The sequence below is a fragment of the Zosterops lateralis genome (genome assembly GCF_965231275.1).
Source record: "Zosterops lateralis genome assembly, chromosome: 2".
NCBI classification, from domain to species: domain Eukaryota; kingdom Metazoa; phylum Chordata; class Aves; order Passeriformes; family Zosteropidae; genus Zosterops; species Zosterops lateralis.
Window position 1 is genome coordinate 11,348,603 of NC_139763.1, and position 20,879 is coordinate 11,369,481.

Here is a 20,879-nt window from a genome sequence, read left to right on the forward strand (position 1 = left end):
CTGAGCCTCTGTGGCTCTGCCTGTTGTTGCATTTAAAGGGGAGGCCATTTACACAGGGAGAGGCCATAAGTGGGAGCTTTGGCCTGTTGGATTCTCACTGAGTGTTTAAACGTGTGGTGCCCCTTGCACTGAGAATCCTTGCCATTAAAACATCATCAGCAAGTTAAACTAGATAAAACTAACTAACTTTCCTCGTGGCAGCTTAAACCCAGCTCATGTTAATGAGTAAACTGACCAACACTTGGTGAACTCTCTTTTGTTGTGACAGGAACAGCCAACATCAATTGTTAAAGTGACTTTGATGACACTTGACTCCTGCACAGCAGCTTTCTCTCTTCAGTAACTTTACTGGCATTTCTTGTCTAAAACCTAGGAAGTCAGAACTTCCTGAGGCCACAGTAGCCACACTAGCATGACCTGGATTTCCACTGAAAATCAAGATGAAGTGTACTTTTGTCCTTTATGCTGCCCAAGTGTTTGCCCTTCCTGGACCTTCCTCAGGACACCTCCAGAGGGGAGGATTTGACACAAGTAGTGCAGAAGTACTGGAGCTTTTGCCACATTGCCTCTTGCATAATGCCCACCAGGTCCCAATTAACCTGTCCTTGATTAAGAACAGTTAATTGCTGTGGATCTTGCATGCTCTTAGAGAGGAACACCTGACATAGTAGAAATTCCTAACTGAGATCTCATTGCCTGTAGAACAATAAAAACTCCTTCTAAAAGGAGTCCTAAAACCATTATAGTTATTGTTCTCCTTGATCCAGTTTTAATAATGTGTAACGTATGAGGCCTCTAACTTCTGCTTTATTGTTGCTTCGCGTATCTGTCTCTCAGGTCAGCTCAGCGTCAGCTGGGCCGCCCTGCTAGCTGTGATACACCCAACAGTACCTTCGCGTGGGTTTTTGGTTCCGCAGTCCCTTTGCCTTAGCTGTCTCGGCCGTGGTTAGAAAGAGGGGACACTCCAGGCTCAGGGAGAAAAGGTTTTATTCGGGTAACTCAGGGAGCAGCCCCTGGTTCCAGGCCTGTGCCTCTGGGGAGTGACCCCGGGCCTCGGTTACAGGGGGTTTTTGTTCCCCCAAAATCTCAGGGGTGGATACAGGTTACAAGACCAATCACACAAAGCCAGGTGGGTAAGGTCAAAATGCAATACACAACATTAACAAATCAGGTGGATTTGGGATGTGGCCCTGGGAGGCTCACCTCTCCTGAAGGTCTGGGGTCTGGGGGGTGGTGGACATGTGGGGGAGAAGTACAATGGGATGGGGGAAAACACAATAGGACGATCGAAACCCAGGGCAGAGGATTAGAGTTGTCTTGGCAACTCTTATCAACCTCTGATAAGCACATTCCAAGACAGTAGCTTTACCTGGCTAGGGTTAAAGTCCAATTTACATCAAACCTACAACTAAGAAACTTATGATACTATTCCAGCACCCCCACACTTTATGTTTTGGATTGTTCACTTTTCATAGAGTTTATGTTTTTTAAACAATGTAGAATCGTGTTATGAAACTGATGTACTAATTGTTTTTCTTCAGACATCAATGATGTTACCAAAAAAAACTTTAAATGTCAAGATTTTTTTTTTTTTAAGAAGATTGCAAAAATTATTTGTAACTGAAGAAATTAGGGTAATGCCTTGAACAGAAATAATTTCTTTTTGGTATAAAATGCTTTCAATTTTATGTTTTAAAAGGATCTGAAAGAGGATTGTATATGTTCATGTATTTAGGGAAGGATGAATGTATATATGAGTATCATAGGTGCTAAAACATGAGATACCTTATTTTTACATGTTGGTGAACTATGAAATAAATGTACAGTTCTTAAAATACAAGTAATTTTTCTTCCAGAAAAGGTCAGTTATAATTAACAGATATCAGATATTTTTCACTATTGGTTAATGAAAGAAGAAAGAAACCTGTCCTTTCATCTTTCATAAGATTTTTTTTTCCTCCAGACCTAGAGAGTGTTGTGTATTTCAGCCTTTCCAGTTGTTTGTTGTAAGAGGAAATCAGTATTAATTTGAAGTTCTGGAATGTCAGCATTAAGAGAGGTAAATTCTCTCCAAAATATGCAACAGGACTTTAGGACTTTGCATGAGTTACTAAATGGAAGTAAATGTTCCTGTAGAGGAAGATGTTCTTTGTGCTGTTACTGTTTGATCTCTGGAAAGCAGGGAGAGGAAAAATTAGACATACTGAAAGTAGCAGCATAATTATTTTGCTGCAGAAAGGTTGCCAAAAGATTGACAGGGTGAGTGTGCTGACAGCATGTGCAGGTGGAATGGGATCAGACATTCACTGAAGCACGGGGGTTGGGATGTGCGTATTTGGTGGCACAGATTACCTTCTAAAATCTGGAAAACTCTGCTAGTTTGTAATGGGCTTTACCGTTTTGCTTTCAGAAAATTGTGTGTATGATTCTATGCACATTTATGCTGTTTCCCTCCTACTCACTCAAATCTCAAATACAGATTTCAAAGGCAGATAGCTGAGCCCATTCTTAGACATCTCAGTAGAGGTGGCTGATTTTCTGACACACAGAACACTTGCAACTCCTACTTGAAAAATGTGCTTTGTTTGCTTTGTTGGATTGACTTGCCTAAAAGAGAGTACAGGCTATGTTAGTAAAATACATATTTATATTTTATACTATACAGTGAAGTTTTTCATTTCTGTGGCTACAAGGAATTTTTCTTCATTAGTGTAACCTCAGACTAACATGATGTTTCTTTCTATTTAGGGTTTCCACCTAGATACAATGAAAGAAAAGTAGACAGTGAAAATAATAATTTCCATTGAAGTCACTATTATCAGAAGGGATATATTTCTCTAGACAAGGATCAAATCCTAAATGAAACTATAAGTGCAGAAAGATTTATTTCTTTAAACATTTGTTTCTCTATTTTATGCATTTATTAATATTTTCATTACATGTAAATGAAAGCAAGGGTTTTCTCAGTTTTAAAAAAAACTCTCCGAGAAGTCCACAAATTCCTTCCAAACACATGGAATTAGCTAATAATTGAATACAAGTTAATTGCTAGAAGTCTTAAAAATGTGATTATTTTGCTATGATCAAGGAAGAAATACAAGACCTCGTGCTATGGGCAAAAAGTTCTGTGAATAAGTATCTGCACTCCAGTATATGTTCAATGGCTGTGTTAGTGCACTTAAAGAGTTACTATTCCAAAGCTGAGGCAGCCCAATGTAAATGAAATCAAGAAGCCCACATGCATTTGCAGTTAGTGTCAGCAAGAGATTGCTGCATCCTTAGATGCACCAGAAAGTCTCTTGCGATCTGAATATAACCTAAATTGAAGGCTCTTTTGCCTGTTTATAACAATAATGTTTTCTGAAAACAGGGCTCAGCTTGATAAAGAAAGCTTTTTTTTAAATATTCTGTTAGATGAAAGTAGCATTTGAATATGAAATTTGGTCACATCTTTATTCTAGGACTTGTAGAATTAAACCATAACAATGATAGATGCAATGTACACAGATTGCTTTCTGCAGGGCAAAGTTATACTTCTGGCTTCCATTCATCAGCGCTTGATTCTCTCTTAGAGGGCTAGCTCTTACCCTTTTTTATCTTGAAAAATGTGTTGGGAAACCAGAAATGCCTTAATTATGTTCATAAGCTTGTCTTCACAATGGAAAAGACCTTTTTATCGTTCTTTTTAATCAAGTCATTAGCATGAAACTCAGAGATGTAATCATACCAGACTGGAATTGGGGTCATGCCATAGGCTAGCTGAATAGAAGGCTTCTTGGCATGATGATGTATAGCCACTTCACAACAATGCTTTTAGCTCAGTAAGTCTGCCCTTTAATTATATTTTAAATCTCATTTGAGAAGTTTTTATCATTATGCAAATTGTTCAGTGAATGGTCTCATTCTAAGACTCAATAAAAGTTTTGCTTATGGACTGAGAGAGAAAATTACTTAAAAGCTTGATGGGGGAATGGGGAGCATTAAAAAAAAAAAAAAAAAAAAAAAAAAAAAAAAAAAAAAAGAAGCTCAAATCCAACATCTAGTTCTTAAAAGAACTATGACATTTAAAAGAGAGAACTTCCAAGGGATCAGAAATGCTTTGCAAACCAGCAGAAATGCTTCACTGCTTTGTTCCATCATTAATCTAAATCATAGAATCTCCAGATGCAAATATTCTCTTAAAAAAAATATATATATATACATTTCTTTCTGTTCAAATGGTAACAACCAGCTCATAAGGAGAGTCTGCTGTAAAGCTGAGTGCAAACTGGCCTTCTGTTGCCAAAAACAAAAGGAGCAGATCAAGTGCACCTTGCACTGAATCCATCACTCAGGTGCTTAAAATGCATTTGACTTGCTGTGCTATAGCCCTTAATTCAACATCTCCAGAACTGTAACACTCACAAAACTATTCCTCTGTCTATCAGACAGGAGAATAAGCTGTGATCCTGAGAGTGATGGCATGTGCACAGATTTCTGTGCCTCCAAAGGCTGCTGGAGTGTGCCAGGGCACTGAAAATATGTCTCAAACTCTCTGAACCCTCACACAGAGTTTATGCTTTAGGCAGAATCAGAAATTTAGAGGAGTTTAGGTGTAATTAAATGAAATCAAGTGGGATGATTAATTTGAAATCCAATTGCTAAAATGCTAAAATGTGCTTTACAGAGATGCAAATAAAGGAGAACTAGGATCCTTTAATTTCTCTAAATTATTGCATAATGATTTTTTTCTACCTTGTATAAAAGATAAATGTTTTGTCAGCTGCGCTGCATTGATTTCCATGTTTTAGTATGACTCATCTATAGTCCAAGAAATAGAACTAATTCCTTCTTTCTAGAACTTCATTTAACTTCCAGACTACCAATCTCTCTGTGGTGAATTGCCAAAATAATGGCAGATTTTGACATGTGTCATGTCCTTTTTATGTCATGTCTATACATTGCATGTGGGATATGAAGGATATTGGCACTGATTAATTGTTTCTGCTCAGGTACCTCAAACCACATTGGATTCCTGTAGGACTAGCTGTATTGTCTGGAAGTTGACAGAACTTTGAGTGCAATTGAATTTCACAGCGACAGCTCAGCTGCACTTAGCAGGGCTCTGTGTAAAATAAAACCTGTGGAGCCACAGGTGAATTTCTTCTGCCTAGCAAGAGAATTCGGGCAGTGAGGATCGATGCTTCCATGGAGAATGGGAGCAGTCATTCCAAGGGGAACAACTGAATTGAGCAAGTGAGAAATACACCCACCCCCAGCTTTTTGGCAGCATTGGGTGTGCTCACCACATTAGTGTACTTCTCTGAAATCATGTGTGGTGGTTTGAAGAGCTCAGGACAAAACTGAAACAGCCAGAGGAACTTTCCTCACCCTGTTTTACACAACAAGATTGTTCTCCTCAAGACAAAATGTATTTCCTCTCTTTATCACCCAAGTTCTGTTTCTTAGTTGCACACTTTTTCTATATAATAAAATAATGTAAATACGCATTTTTAAATGTGTAGAAAACTCTAATGGCCATTCAGCTAAGTTTCTATAGATAAATATTATGGTGCTTTTTTTCATCTAACTGTATAATTCATCTTAATAAAGGAAGACTTCACTCAGCACTTGAGTTGCAGTTCTTTCCAGGAAGTTCAGCTCACTCTAAGCAGTAACTCGTGATCAAAATGATACTTTTCATTTTATTATCTGCTCTTTTTAAGAGCAGGTAGCCAATATTTTTTCAACACAGTCTCCGTAATAACAACTACAGCAAAAATGCAGCTTACAATCCAAGTATAACTCAGCAGAATTATACCAGGATTGATTTTTTTTTTATCCTCTGTAGTCTTTTCATGTGTTTGAACACATTGGGAAATATGACAGTGAAATAAATAATATATGTTTAGCCTATATGCTATGCTTCTTGGTATGACATGTAATGGCAGCATACTTTTACAAATATTTTAGCAATTTTTGAGATTAAATAACTCTTCCTGCTTTACTGTATCAAGAAAAATAATCTAATTCATATTCTGTTTTTAAAACTTTTATTTATTTATTCCAGAAAACAAATAAAAGGTGTATAGATCTTTTTCTTATATGCTCTCTGCTTCTCTTGGGATGTGTGTCACAAAGAATGGTTTTGAAATGCACTAACCTAAATGGAGCAAATATTGTTGTTGTTGTTGTCTTGCTTCTTTGTCGGTGTAGGCTTCCTGCTTAGCTGCAATGAACTACTTTTGGGAACAGTAGAAGAAGCGCAGTATACACAAATAATTTGGAATAAGGAAAACTCAGTCTTGAATATTAATTTTTTGATAAGAATACCTCACTTTTCATGTTCATTGCCCACTTAACTGTCCAGATGTGTTGTGATACTATGTAGTGTTCTGAAATAAAAAAGGATGTGGTTTGCTTTTATTTTCAGAGTTATGTGTGTGTGGAAAAAGACATAAAATGTGTAGTGGAAAGGGTTTTTTTTTCTTAAACTTTATCTTATACAATGCTATGAGTGTATGTGTATAAAACACCAAGAAGGCATAGATTTGACAGCTTCCTAGTGTGAATAGTTATTCAGTATGTTTCATGGCACATGTTCTTGGCAAGGAAAAGAAACAAGTTTGTAAGTTCAGTGTTTCCATCACTACCTTGAAAACCAAGAATTTCGTACAACAGGTAGTACATGTAAGTCTTTCATCCAATAATAGATTTATTGTTTATTAAATGTATGAGGACCTGAGAACTATACAGACATTAACAATTAACTTTTTTACTGTGAACTTTATCCTTTCTAGCAAATGGTTTCAGCTGTTTACATCAGTATTGTTATACTTAACCTAGTTTAAATAATATCTCTAAATACATATATGGAAGGAAAGGAATTTGGTTAAAGAGTATTCTTCATTCAAGTAAACAAAAATAAAGTATCACAGCTGGAAGTTGAAGCTAGCAACATTCAGACTTGAAACAAAATACAAATTTTCAAGTAAGGACATTCATACCTGGAATATTGTACATTTTAATGTACCTAATGCCATTTTTAAAAATATAAATTGCCTGAACAACAGTAAATAAATACAATGTTTATAATACAGTTGCATTCTGCAGAGTTGCCTCTGATGTACATCAAACTCATTCCTAAGTACTTTACTGCTTGAATGACAATAGATAAGTAAAATAGTTGGAGAAAGATTCTTACTCTGTACCTAAGATGTTGCTAGCTCACCTTAAAATTTCCCCAAATATGATGCTAGTCATTGCTGTGAAAGGTATCCAGTTAAGGACACTTGGAACAGCAATAGGTGAACAAGGACAATCTAGTCATGATTCAGTGCAGCTAACATTGCACTTAAAATATCAAATAAAACCAATTCAATTAAGAACACACCAAGTAGACAGATTGTGTACTCCTCTCTTTCAAAGTCATTCTTCTGAAAAAAATTGCAACAAATTTCCATTGGGGACTATCTGTGATGCTCAGTTAGTGCTAGGTCTTTTTCTCAAATGCCATAAATCATTTCCTCTTCCCCACTTTATCTCTAGCACTCCCATTTCAGGCAGCAAGAAACCACCACCAGAAATCTTAGTTCTCCAGCAAAACAGGAGAGAAAATGTGGAGCTTTATTCATTTCTTCTTTGTGTCTTTGTGTGATTCTTTGTTTGAAAGTAAAAGTACTTTTGTACAAATGTGGCTGCATATAAAGTACACGTACGCTCATTCATGTGCGTGTTGAAATTATTATTATTATTATTTTTATTCCATTTAGTGACCTTGATTCAACCACTACTCTCTGCAAATGAATCTGACCTTGTGGAGCTGCAGCATGCGAAAGTCTTGGGGAAGGGCAGCCAGCACACAAAGGCTGCATTGAGTGTGTGGGCAGGCAGGAATGCTGGTACCAGGCAGCTCTCTAAAGAATGTTCTTTTGGCAGAAACAGCCGTGCTAAAAATGAGGGGGAAAAAATGAATTCAAAATTTAGAGCTGGCCTTCAGTTACGAGGCGATAAGAAAAGTTGGCTGTTCAACATGAGCTGCCAGTTGCATATTCTGGGTCCTTGCTATTCTCAGGCCCTCCTACAGCCATGGCCCCAACCAGTGTTTTGATACAGCACAAAGTGGCTGTTTATTGCTATTGACTGCTAGGGCCTGTGCTCCAAAATGTATTCTGTCAACAGAATGTAAGTGAACTTGGCATTTTAAAGCCCTGCTGCTGCAGAAGCCTAGATTCCTTGGGATTGCCATGCAGCAGAACCAGTGCTGCAGTCCCCAGCTCAAACTGAAAATGTTGCACAGGAAGACGTATCATGTGAAGGTCAGATTTACCTGAGATCTGAGGATTTGGTGTTTCTTTGCTTTTCCCACATCAGCACAGTGACCATATCTTGTCCTCGCTTTGTTGCCTGTCAAAGGCTACACCTTTAGCTTTCTAAGCTTTGTTCAGTGTGCTCTGTGTGGAAAGAAGGTCATATTCAATGCAAATGGCCTTCATGTGAAAGGGAAACGTGGCTTGCTATACAGGACATGATATTGATGTAAAAGGAGTAATCAAAACCTTTGCTCTGTGTTGCACTGAGGATTTTTCCACTCTTTTGAAAAATGATAGTTTCCGGGATTTTTTAAAAGAAATCAAATATATTGTTTTCTATTGCTTCCATAGGAACTACAGGCAGAAATTGATGCTCACACTGACATCTTTCACAACCTGGATGAAAATGGGCAGAAAATCCTGAGGTCCCTGGAAGGCTCTGAGGATGCAACCCTGCTGCAGAGACGTCTGGATAACATGAACCTCAGATGGAGTGAACTTAGGAAGAGATCTCTGAACATTAGGTAGGACCTGAACCTAAGCAAAAGTCTGCCATTGGTATATTAGATGGACTGCTGCAATTTGCAAGTAAAAAGGTTTAATTTTGTTTCTGTTAGCACTGGTTTTGTCTGTTTTGAAATTATTTATGCTACTTTGGATGTTGGCTTAACTTTGTAAGAATGATTAGGGTTTTTTTGGTGTGAAAATGATAGTAAAGGATTAGGATTTGAGGCGTATGAAGAAATTTCATAATTACAGTGAGAAAGATTGGCATGTTTAAACAGTAACAGTACCCCCTCTAAATGTCGATTTTTTCTAGAAGTGGGTTTGAATTATCAGTGTCATGAAAGAAAGTGATTAAATAACCAATATTTATGATAAGCTTTATTTTAAAGACTGCTATTTCCAGTGCAAACTAAAAATATCCTCACAAATGAGAAGACAAATTATTTAAAATTTTAACCGTTGTGAGGAGAATGGACAGAATTGCTAAATAAAATCTAGGGGTAAAAAAAATCCATAGGTAGTATCACGAGAGGAAACCCTTTTGTTTGCAAGGAGAAATATAATAAATGGTAACATTACAAATTATCAAGCGGTCATTCAGGCTTCAAAAGACTGAAGGTTTCATTACAAAACAAATTGTCCAGGAAGCTTTTCTCCAGAAATACAGCTTCTGCAATGGGCAACCCAGCTCAGTTACACTCAGTCTTGGGCATTTTTTCATTTTCTCACCTGCTCTGTGTTGGTGGTAGTTCAAAGGGCAGCAAAAGACAGAAGTGTTTTCTGAAGTAATGTATGAAATATTAGCTTTTTTCAGCTCAGGTCCTGAGGGAGGTCAGGCTGTGTAATGACAAAAACCATCTCCGTATCATCAATCATTAAAAATAAATGAAGGCTGTGATGTTGAAAAGATATGAGTAACTAAAGAAAAGATATGAGTAACTAAAGAAAAAGAGACATATTCCTACTTTTTTTTTCCTTCTGAGGGGGAAAAAAAAAGAGGAATAAAACCCTTCAAAGTGTGAGATTTTTTTTTTTGTTTGTTTGCATTTTGTTTGCATCTCAAATACAGTGATTTTTGAGATAAAAATAGTCAGTTGTTCAAATTTCAATAATTAAACATATGTGACTTTCTGTCTTTCATTTTTTGCAGTTTAATGTATTGCTGTCATTAATTGAGTCAGAAGCAGTAAACCCCAGTTACATCACAATGACTTCCTGAATTGCACATTCAAAGCAACAAACTTCCCCTCTAAAATCTGTGCTTCCAATAAAAGGCTTAAGGTCTTAAACAAGTTATTGATTAGGATAAGAAACAATTCTTAAATTCTCAGATATTCAGTTTAAGTTTTGCTGGCCACCAGACTAAATGAAAAGGCTCTTCTCAGTCTGCCTGTTTGGAGCTCTTTCTATCCATAGCACAGAATGGAATAGATTTCATCATAACTAGCAATGCTTACACAAAAGAGGGATTAGAGAAGGCATAAGAAATGTTCTCCAGACATCAGTCCCAGAAGTTTCTTTATTTAGTGTAATTTTTAGCCTACTGAAACAGAAGACCCATGCCATGGATCAGCTTGGGTGGGCATTCTTTTCTAAATGCTTTAGATAAAATATATGGTAGATATTAAAGAGAAGCCAAGGTCTTTTCCATTCCTCCCTTTCTTTCATCCTGATACGTCAGCACAGTTTATCCTAATAAACACGTGCTTTCTTATTTTTTTAACTGTTTTACTATTATCTCTTTTATCTGCACATTTTGGACATAGTCATAAACACATGAGTGTATGCATATAATGTACACTGGTGTGTGCATGCATAAATATGTATTCTTGAAGGTGAAGGAAGAGCTGAACAAGACAGGTTCTGGAAAAAAAAGAAAATCACCTAACTGGGGAAGGTCAGAGAACAGCAGCAGTAACAAAAACCCTTCAGGTCACTCTTTTTGCATTTTTTCCCTGTAAAGCCAGACCTGGGGAAGTAGGGAAAGAAGTGTTTGCCTCCATTTGCTGCCCCTCTCCAGAAGAGGTGGAAACTTGCCTATGCCAAGATAAACATGAGGCAAGGGAATTAGCCTGAATCAGACACTTGGCTCCTTGACTGTCTCCTGGCCTAAAATCCTGTGGTCCTTGCTCTGGTTGTCACCTCCTGCAGCTCTCCATAAATATCCCTGCTTCTCTCCCTGTTGCTACTTTCAGAGGTATCATAGGATGAAAGAGTGGTTTGAGTTGGCAGGACTGTAAATATCATCCAATGCCAACCCCCCTGTCATGGGCAAGGACACATTCAACTTGTTCAAAGCTACATCCAGCCTGGTCTTGAACACTTCCAGGGGTGGAGCATCCACAACTTCTCTGGACAATCTGTTCCAGTGCCTCACCAACCTAACCATAAATAATTTATAATATATAAACAAATATATAATCTAAATCTTTTGGCATGCAGAGCCTTCTCTAGAGTTTCACTGCCTGCAGGACTGGCCTCCCCCTGCTGTGGGGCAGTTTTGCCCCAGCTCCCAGATGCCCTATGTGAAAAGAGATCAAAAGGTCTGGTCTATGTGTGTCCTTCACATATAGCATTTAAGTTTGTAAAAACAGAAGGTTTTCCATTAGCTCACATACTTTGAGAGGAGCTGAATTTTCTGTCAACTTGTGGCTGATCTGTCCCTTTTCTTTCTCTTTCCTTGCCACTTTATTACCTGATATAAGAGGTTGGAAAGAAGACAGGATTCATAGAGCATTTCACAGAAATGCAACTGTCCCTACCTTCATCAATTCCTTGTTTCCATATCCAAACTAAACAATAAGGTTTGCAAAAATGCTGAATCCCTACTTTTTCACATTTCTTTATAGAATATTATATATAAGGTATAGGAGTAGAATTCTTAGTGTCAGAAGAGAATGATTTTATATGCAATCACTGTAGAAGAAGATAAATGTTATATGAACGAAGCTAGAACTTAAATAGAAATGTGTGAAATAAAAGAACATTTATCTTTATTTCCCTGCACATTTTTTCACTTTACTGTTATGGAATACTCCTTTGATTTGAGCTACTAAGAGGATTTCTTATATTTTTTGGAGGTGAATTAGGATTTTTTTTCCAAATGAGAAATTAAAAAGTAGCATATTCATACATCCAGAAAGACAAAATTTTAGTGGGGTTTGTCTACAGTACAGAGAAAATTGAAGATTTTATCAGCCCAGCCACAGAAAACAGTTGCTGAAATTTAGAAGCTCAATACTTGATATCAAAAAACCACATTTATGCATTTACAGAGGAAATATTTAGAAAATGTTCTTATGATGCAGACCTTTTTGGTATAAAATGATATTTTGTCTCTTAATTTTTCCAGTGTTTCAAATAGTTTTGTTCGCATCACTGTTAAAATAGCACTGACATTTGCCTGTATAGTGTATGAGGATTATATTGACTTTAACAATTTCCTAATGCCATTTTTTTAAAGAATTGCATTGGTTCTTTTATTTTAAAAAGTTAAAAGAACGAATCTTAGGTAAGTTCAATGGTTTGTGGAGTGGTTTAGAGAAATGCTTGCTCTTCACTGATTTGGAAAACTACTCTCTACATTTCAGGTAAATAATGTTCTAGTAATCCTAAGTGATGACTACATTTCTCATGCTAGTTCTGCATAATAAGTGTGCACTTCTAGTGTGGCTGACAATTCAGCACAGCCATTACTCACTGCTGAAAAGGAAAACTAAAAAGCAAAAAAAATCCTCACCAATCAAAAACAAAAATCAGGAGATGTGAAAAAAAGCCAGGACTGTGGAAACGAACTTAAATCTGTGTTGCCAGAATCTAATTCAAAAGCTACTGAAGTTATTCAAAAATCATTAACTTAATGAAACACTAGGATCTTTCTCAGTAAATAAGCTTGTATATTTTGGTGTTTACTTCTACCATGCCTGAATCTGTCTTATATTTAACACATGCTTTCAGGTCCCATTTGGAAGCCAGTACCGACCAGTGGAAGCGATTACATCTCTCTCTTCAGGAACTTTTGGCATGGCTGCAATTAAAGGAGGATGAATTAAAACAGCAAGCACCCATTGGTGGAGATCTGCCCACTGTGCAAAAACAGAATGATATTCATCGGGTATGTTTTTGGTTTTCTTAATTATCTTTTGGTCATTGCTTTTTTACTTTGCAGGCTGGTGCTGCGTGACACAGTCCTTTGACACAGTCCTTTTTGGAAAGAATTCCATCTATAGCTTTCAAACACAGCAGAGAAAATTAGCCCTCTGGAGAAGAAAGTGTTAGCAACCATGACCTTCAGAATTTCATAGGCAGGCATATTTCATAACCAGAACAATTACTAACCTAGTAATCTTTGAGGATAAAATAAGTAGTTCTGATTTTTTTTTCTAGATCAAGCATTCCAACTTCATGTATATTTTTTGAAACCTTAGTTTGGATTTTGGGAACATTTGTGACAAGAGTAGCTGGTATCAGCTCTATTGCTCAACTCAGCACCATGAAACCATTGTGACAACTGTTTGTGGTTTATACTGGTTTCATCAGGGAACTCTTATGGAAAAACCATAGCAGAGCATCATATGGGGGACCATTCTAGACTAAGATTAATAGGGAACCCAAATAGAACACTTGTACAGGAAGTTGTTTGTTGTTTTTTTTTAAACCCACCAAATAAACAGCCCCCAGAAAATAATTCAGAACAATTCTTCGTACAAAGATTCACAATGATTTTTTGTTGTGATGAGGGTAAGCTTAAAGTATGTCTTCTGTGTTTAATCAACTCACACCAGTCTGATCCTAACCTAATGTCTGCTTTCACCTAAACAGCCTTTAATTTCATGTGCCATTGAGGCCTATTCAGGTCTGAGTGTGAAATCACAGTTCTAGTACCTCTGTTATACAATATACATTCAGGCTCTCCTCTCCTTCATCTCTGTGTGTCTTTAATTAAAATAATGACATTATAGGAGGTTATTACTTCCTGTTTGATGTCCAATTATTCTTCAGGGTGCTATCTAAAAAGTTATTTCAAACAAATGTAATTTTTATTGAAAAAATTAAGTTATTCGTCTGACAGCTTGATTTCATGAGAAGAGAATATTCCAAATCCAATGATCATCCTCTCAAAGCATTGTGCTGGGTATATATAACTTCCTTTGTGAAACTTGCCCCAAAAGGTATTGTTTCTGAAGTTCCTAAATCTCTGATTTTATTGTTTAATGGAGAAATGTGCTTAATGGAGAACAAAACAGGATCAGTGTTTTTTCTGTTCATCAGGTAGCTGTATATAAATATTGCTCTAATATATTGTCCTTTCTCATGGGGAAAGACACATTCGAAATAGATAGTGAGACCAAATTTGCAAAGCCAACATGACATATCTTGCTGTTTAAGACTCTGAGTTTGTGAAAAGTCAGAAAGTATCATATTCAGCCAGAAATGGATTTTTCCATAAGAACATAGACATTCATCTACTGCAACAAAATAATGGGAAGCAGTGTCAGGATGGTTTGTCAAGGACCTATCTTCACCAAATGACTGAGAAAGCAGAAGTGAAAGATGAACAAAAAACATCTCTCTCTCTCTCAGTGGCAAATTTTTCAAAGATAATAAAATGCTCTTCTGCAAGGGGGCATCTTTGTCACATTTCCTAGGTCTTCCCTCTGGAGAGGTGATGTATAGGATGTGTCTTTCTCACAAAATTTTGTGTGGGACTTAAAGCACTATCACAGAGACAGTAAGGTGAAAACATCCATGACTTTACAGGGCAGCACCGTTCCTTTTTTCACCTTTCCCCTAAGAAAGTTAAGACGTGTTATATATAACCATGAAAGTTAAAAGAAGCTTGAGGTCTGTTTTAGCCATAAAGTAGCAACTTCCATAAAGTAGTTTTAAAGCCCATCCAGAATATCAGGATGAAAGAAACAATATAGATGCTGCTCTAACTCAGTGTGACATTAGCTCAAATTCTTTCTCCAAAGACAACTCTTGAGCCAAAATAAGAGTTGGAGAGAGATTTCTATAGAATTGGTTCAACATTTTTTTTCCCATCTAAATAATATTTAAGTAATTGAAAACATTTTCTCTTAGAAGAGTTTTTTTAATCTAAAGAAATTAGTTCTTATAGTATTTTAGTATTGTGTAACACTCTAGAAGCAGTTTAAGGGTTTCCAGGAATTCATCATAAAGGTGGCAAGTCTTCAGTGTTGAACTAAGTGATCTCTCTGTCATACACTAAACAAATGAAGTATTTAGAACTTTTAGGGATGAGAATTATTGCATAAAAGTAAGATACCATGAGTAGGGGCAAAATGACTTCATAAAATAGATCTCACTTCTCTTTTTTCTGCCATTTGCAGGTACATAACACAGAGATTTGATTATTCTGTCTGGTATCAAAGCTACCATGTTTTAGTTCTTTTTGGAAATATGTCTTTTTCCTTTGTCCATTCTGTAGCACTTCAGAAGCGTGAGTGTAGGTACGCTGCTTCCCTGTGAAAAAAAGAACAAAACTGAATACTTGAAATTAATTTGCACTGTCTGATCTTCAAATATCTCTGACAGAGAAGGGAAAAACAGTCAATGTGGAAGTTGACTTCAGGTTGCATTGACAAAATCTATGTTTGCAACGTGTTGGTTGGTTGGTTGAATTTTTTTTTTTTCCTCCTGGGCATTATGGACTTTGTTACTCTGAAAGTTTATTTCAAAGAAGCTTTGTATATCAAAGATATACAAAGGCTATATCCAAATGAACAGCTTAGCTCATTTCTGAACATAATAAAAATGTTTTCAAGTGTTTTCACAAGTGTACAATTGTACAAGTGTACAATTATCTAGCTTAAAACTGGAGCCCAGTACTGGGAAGCTGTTTTTGAGAGGTTTGGGCCTTTGCTTAAGAGCAGAGTTTAGCTCTCAGAGTGTTGGATGTGAACTAAACAGTAGTTGTGTGTTGATCGTCATAAAAAGAACCTGCTGACTGTCCATTTTGTTCTCGTGAATGTCACTTCTGGAAATTAGTCTTCATTAAACTAGAGAAGCATCTATCAGATCTGACCAATCTTTTAAGTGATTAAAACTTCCAATTTTGGTCTTTCTTCATAAGTACAATGTTTTTCCTTCTGTGAAGGATTGTTTTAGTCAGGTAATGCCAGAACTGAACTCAGGCAAGTTCTTCACTTGAGAAGTGAGTAAACCTCATCAGGAGAACTCTATTTATATGCAGTTTTACTGATTCAATTTAGAAATATCACGACGAATGCCAACATGATTTTATTCCTGAATCCTATTTCTAAAGAAATGTTGCAAGCTGATTTTGTTTCTCTCCCTTAAAGGTAAAATTTAAAGATAAAACATATTTAACCTCTCTATCATTCAGAAGACCATCTGGAATACCACAGAGATTCATAAAAGAGATGAAAAGAAGTCAGTTCTTACCACTTGAGTGCTCCTAGTTGCCAAGATTTGCTTTAAAAATTTTAAGAGTAGGATTCAGATGAAAATTTCAAATGCTTGAATCTGTGCCAGAGGAGAGCTTGAACTCAACTGAGAGCAGGGGTATCCACGCAGTGAAAATCATTGTTGTGTTATAAATGTGAGGTGCTTTTTAGACAAGGCAATTTGGAATGTATCCCAAATACACCCACGTAACTGCTAGTTGGTTGAACTTATATATATAGTAGGTCATTTTTTCGATTTTTGGCATCTGAAGAAATTGTCTCTATTCCAAAGTCTTAGAATGTGTGGGGAGGAGTGGTGGTGGTGGCATTAGTCAATGATAAAAAAATACTCCTGTTCTTCAAAACATTATTTAACTATCTTACATTTTTCTTTGTTTTACGAAATATCATAATATTGCTTTCGTGAAATTGAATTAATGACTGTGTGCATGTTACTGTTAATCTAATTTAAGTAACTCAGGCATCATGCAGATAGCCTGCTATGTCTTTCATTCTTTCAAGAGTTGCCTCATTTGCTGTGTAGTGATTTTATTAACAGCATAAATAGCATTTATGAACATAGAAGGTACTTATTAACAATTCCATGGAAATCCTTTCACATGAAATCTGTAGGAGCACTGCCTAAGGAGGAGTATATAGCTCCTGCTTCAAAACACTAACCAATTATGGGGCCACAGTTGATGTCCACTTTTAACAATTAGGACAAACACCATATTTTGAAAAGCATTCTGTTTGGCAAACATGTTGAATTAATCTAACTGTACTCTTTCTCTTTAAAATACATTGAAAGCAAAAATTCCTAGTTTTTAAATAACAGAGAGTAACGTTGATTTTACTAAAGCAACTATTTTCTCATTATATTTTCATTTTTCAATTTAAACATTCATTGTTTCTACATCTAAAGAGATTTAAGGACACTCATGAGGTGGTAGTAGAGGTCTGAGATAAGCTGATCAATATATGCATTATTAATATGGTGGACAGAATGCCATTAGTGCTGTAGTGTTGATGACAAATAGACATGCTTAAATAAAGTAGTTTACTTACTTTTTTGTCAGGTCATGCATTATGTGTATTCGATTTCCTCTACAGTCACCACCAAGTGTGGAAGAAGTTAAGGAATTCAATGAAATTAGCCTGCAATCATTAGTTGTACATTAGACATTCATTGAGGCTAATTCTGCTTTCAGTGATGGTCTAGTTATTATAAAGATGTATTTGTCAGGCCTCTAGATAGATAAATTCCTTTTTTTTCCTCCAAAAAAAGTTAAAATGTCTTTTATTGCTACTTATGGTTTTTACTGGTAGTGTATACATATCTCCCAACAAAACTTTAATCCGAAATGCAGCTTTATCTTCATACAGTAAGAACTTTTTTTGGAATGGGTTAGTTTGAAATGAGCATTCATTATTTTTAATGCTGTTCTGTGCTACTGCTTCAGCCTCATGTTTTTTTCATCCTCTCCTTTTCAAATTTCTTTAATTGAAACATATTTTAACTTGGTAGAAATCTGCAGATCAAAACTAGGGAAGGAGATGAGAACTGTAAATAGATTTCAACACCATACTGTGCATTATTCTATAAATCAGGATTTAGAGACTGTAATTGTCTCCACCAGCTCCAACATTCAGAGTGGAAAAGTTGGGGGAAAAAGTTTAACACATTGCCTTAGTTCTCCTTTAATAATAAAGAAAGACACATTTTCTGTTTGTGACAAAATACAGAATGTACAGTCAAAAGTTCCTATTAGCATTTCTCTATTGTTTTGAGGAAGATACAGTGAATCCTGCCCACAGGGTTTATGGCATTAAGTGCAAATATGTTCATCTTCTGTTGCATAAGAGATACAGGAGGATTGTGGCTTTGAATCTCTTCCGGAAAAATAATGCCACTGAGTGTATTTATTGCTGTAGTTTTCTGCAAAAACAGTACAAGCTGAAAGAAGGTATTTTTTGTCTTTCTCCTGGTGTGCACATGTACAGAGCCAGGGGTGACCTGTCTACAGTGGCAGCACTCCTTACAGCAGGAGTGCTCATTCCCAAATGCATAATTTAGAGGTGTTTCTGGCTTTTAACTGTTCTCCACATCAGTGTATTTCTGTGCTCCCCTGGAATATCAGTAGCTCTTTCCTACTGTTGGTGCGTGTTTGCAGAACAGACCTTTGTGCAAGTGCTTCCTTTTTGACTGGTTTGGGGCACAGACATTTCTGAAAAATAGTACATCTTTGGAAACCTTTCTAAAGCATATTATATCTTTAGGCTGTTACACCATTTAATGCTTAAAAAAACACTGGTTTAAGTGAGTTTGACTGTTACTTTTAACACTATCAGCAGAGAGCAAAGCACACCGTCCATGGAAATTATTGTGCTGGATTTTAAGTTATGCTTCCTTCTGGCTTATTTAACCTGCAGACCTGCCACACCATTCTAGTGGGACAGGATGATGTGAGATGAACATAAAGGCTAATTAAAGGAATAAATTTTCCTCATTTGGAGTCATGAAAAAGTCTTATTTTATTTCCTCTTTCCATTGCACTTCGTGCAAGAGTCAAGTATGATTTATAAGAATTATAAACCTAAAAATGTCTAAGTTTCATATTTTTCATTCAGCCCTGTACAACTCCACTCAGTTCTTATGCAAAAAGATGCGCAGTGGTAGTTTACTTTTTAATACACAGGACACTTCTTTATTTGTGAAAATTGGTATTGTTTTTAAAGGTCAATGTGATTGTTTATAACATTTATCTCAGGTATTAGTCAAATGACAGATTCTCTTATGATAGCAGATAGACTGTGAATAGATTCCAGTCCCATTATTGTCCTTGACACAAAATGAAATGAAATTTGTTATTTCCTTCAACAGAGGAGACTTTACTGAAGGGTTTTCCCAAGAACATTTACAAACTGTATGGTCAGTTCTTGACCATTTACTAAAAAAGTATATTTAAATATTTATAGAATAATGTAGTTATATCCTTAAGTTTACTTTCCTGAAATGTGTTAAGAACATTTTACCTGTGAGTGCTCATATTATAAACTGTACATGTTCCCACTATTAGTTCTGATAGGTATTTCTTGTACAGAGAGTCACATACCAAATATAAATCAAAGTGTAATGAACTTTTTAATATTGAAATTATAATCCTTCATTAGTTCACATAGAAATACAAATTTTGTTTAATAATTAATTTAACTGAACTGGTGAATTTATTATGTTACAAGCTTATATAATGCTGGTGTTGTAATGAGAATTTTCTAATCCCTGCAGTAAAATATCTGTTTTCTATCCATGGCATATGGCTCTTTTTTTTGCAGTATTGTGTTTTGTGCTACACTGTACTGTTAAATTACCTGCATATTTTACCTCTATGCTGCTGGAAACAGTATGCATTCAACAATGCTTCATAAATGCACAAGAAAACATTGAAATAAAAGACTGGCAAGGACCATTCAGAGAAATTCACTGCAACATGCAGAAGAACCAATGCAACACACAACCCTCAAGCTGGGTTTCATCTGCATTTTTTGTGTGGTGTACATTTGGAATCAGATTAATAGACTCTTATATTCTCATTAACAAAAATAGAGAAATTAATAAATAAATACTGAGATATGTATACTTCCAGTGACCTATCAAAGCTTCTAATACTGATCTTGAATAACTTACTTATGGTCATCTAAAAGCAGGGTGTAGAAGAGTGTAAAAGAGTAAAAGGAGTTGTTGCTAAAGAAAGAAAAATGCAGTATGCTGACAGCACATTTGCTCTTTTGAATACATAGTGATTTCAGGTCAAGAAAAAGCTGATTCTTTTAATTTGTGTGTGTGTGTTTTATTGCTTCTCGTCATATGCACATGGAAGCTGCTGCTGGAAATTTTGTTCTGACATTGCTATTCTGGCTTGGTATTTCCTTGTAGATCCACTTACAATCATTTTGTTTCCTAGACCTTCAAGAGGGAGCTAAAAACAAAAGAACCTGTTATCAGGAGTGCCCTTGAGACTGTGCGGGTCTTCCTGGCCGAGCAGCCTGTGGAGGCAGTGGAGAAGGGCTGCCCAGAGCCCAGAGGTAATTGAAGCAAGAGCAGGGTAATAACACGTTGCTGGGAAGATCAGTGATGATCAGCGATGATTAAATAAATCCTGCCAGCCGCTCTGAAAGCATTCCTTTTACACTCCCGAGCTGAATGCCAGTATTCAGAAACTAAGCTAAAAATATAGATGAAAGCAAGCCTTAGCAATCCTTCTGAACGCTGTGGTACTAAATAGACATGCATATTTATAAGCAGATTTTGAAACTGCCTTTAAACCTTCAGGACCTGTCTATAATTATAGCCTCATTTGAGGGCTCAAAGCTGCAATTTAAGCTAAAATTCACCTTGTAGTCTCAGTACTACAGGAGATCCCAAATCCACCTAATTGCAGCAAAAGCTTCACAGTGATTAATATTTATCTATATGCAGAAATATAGTGCTGAATCAGCTGATAAACTTCTAGCAACACCTTGCGTGTTTCAAAATGCCTTTATGCACTTAAATGCATATTTTGCTGATTTTTATGGTGGCAAGATATAAGTTTTTTAAGAGATTTTGAAACAAGAATACATGAATAAAATTTCACAGGTGCCTTTGGTT

At 36.2% G+C, this 20,879-nt stretch overlaps 1 protein-coding gene across 10 annotated transcripts in view; it reads left to right on the forward strand.

Moving 5' to 3' along the window:
• Positions 1 to 20,879, forward strand: part of DMD (dystrophin) — a gene marked incomplete at its 5' end in the record, with an annotated part of 1,168,120 nt that overhangs the window by 963,665 nt on the left and 183,576 nt on the right. For all 10 annotated transcript variants that reach the window (XM_083855614.1, XM_083855615.1, XM_083855618.1 and 7 more), the window contains 3 exons: positions 8,643 to 8,815; positions 12,756 to 12,912; positions 20,194 to 20,314. In XM_083855614.1, coding sequence (XP_083711740.1) covers positions 8,643 to 8,815; positions 12,756 to 12,912; positions 20,194 to 20,314 — 451 coding nt within the window. The remainder of the gene's footprint in view (positions 1 to 8,642; positions 8,816 to 12,755; positions 12,913 to 20,193; positions 20,315 to 20,879) is intronic.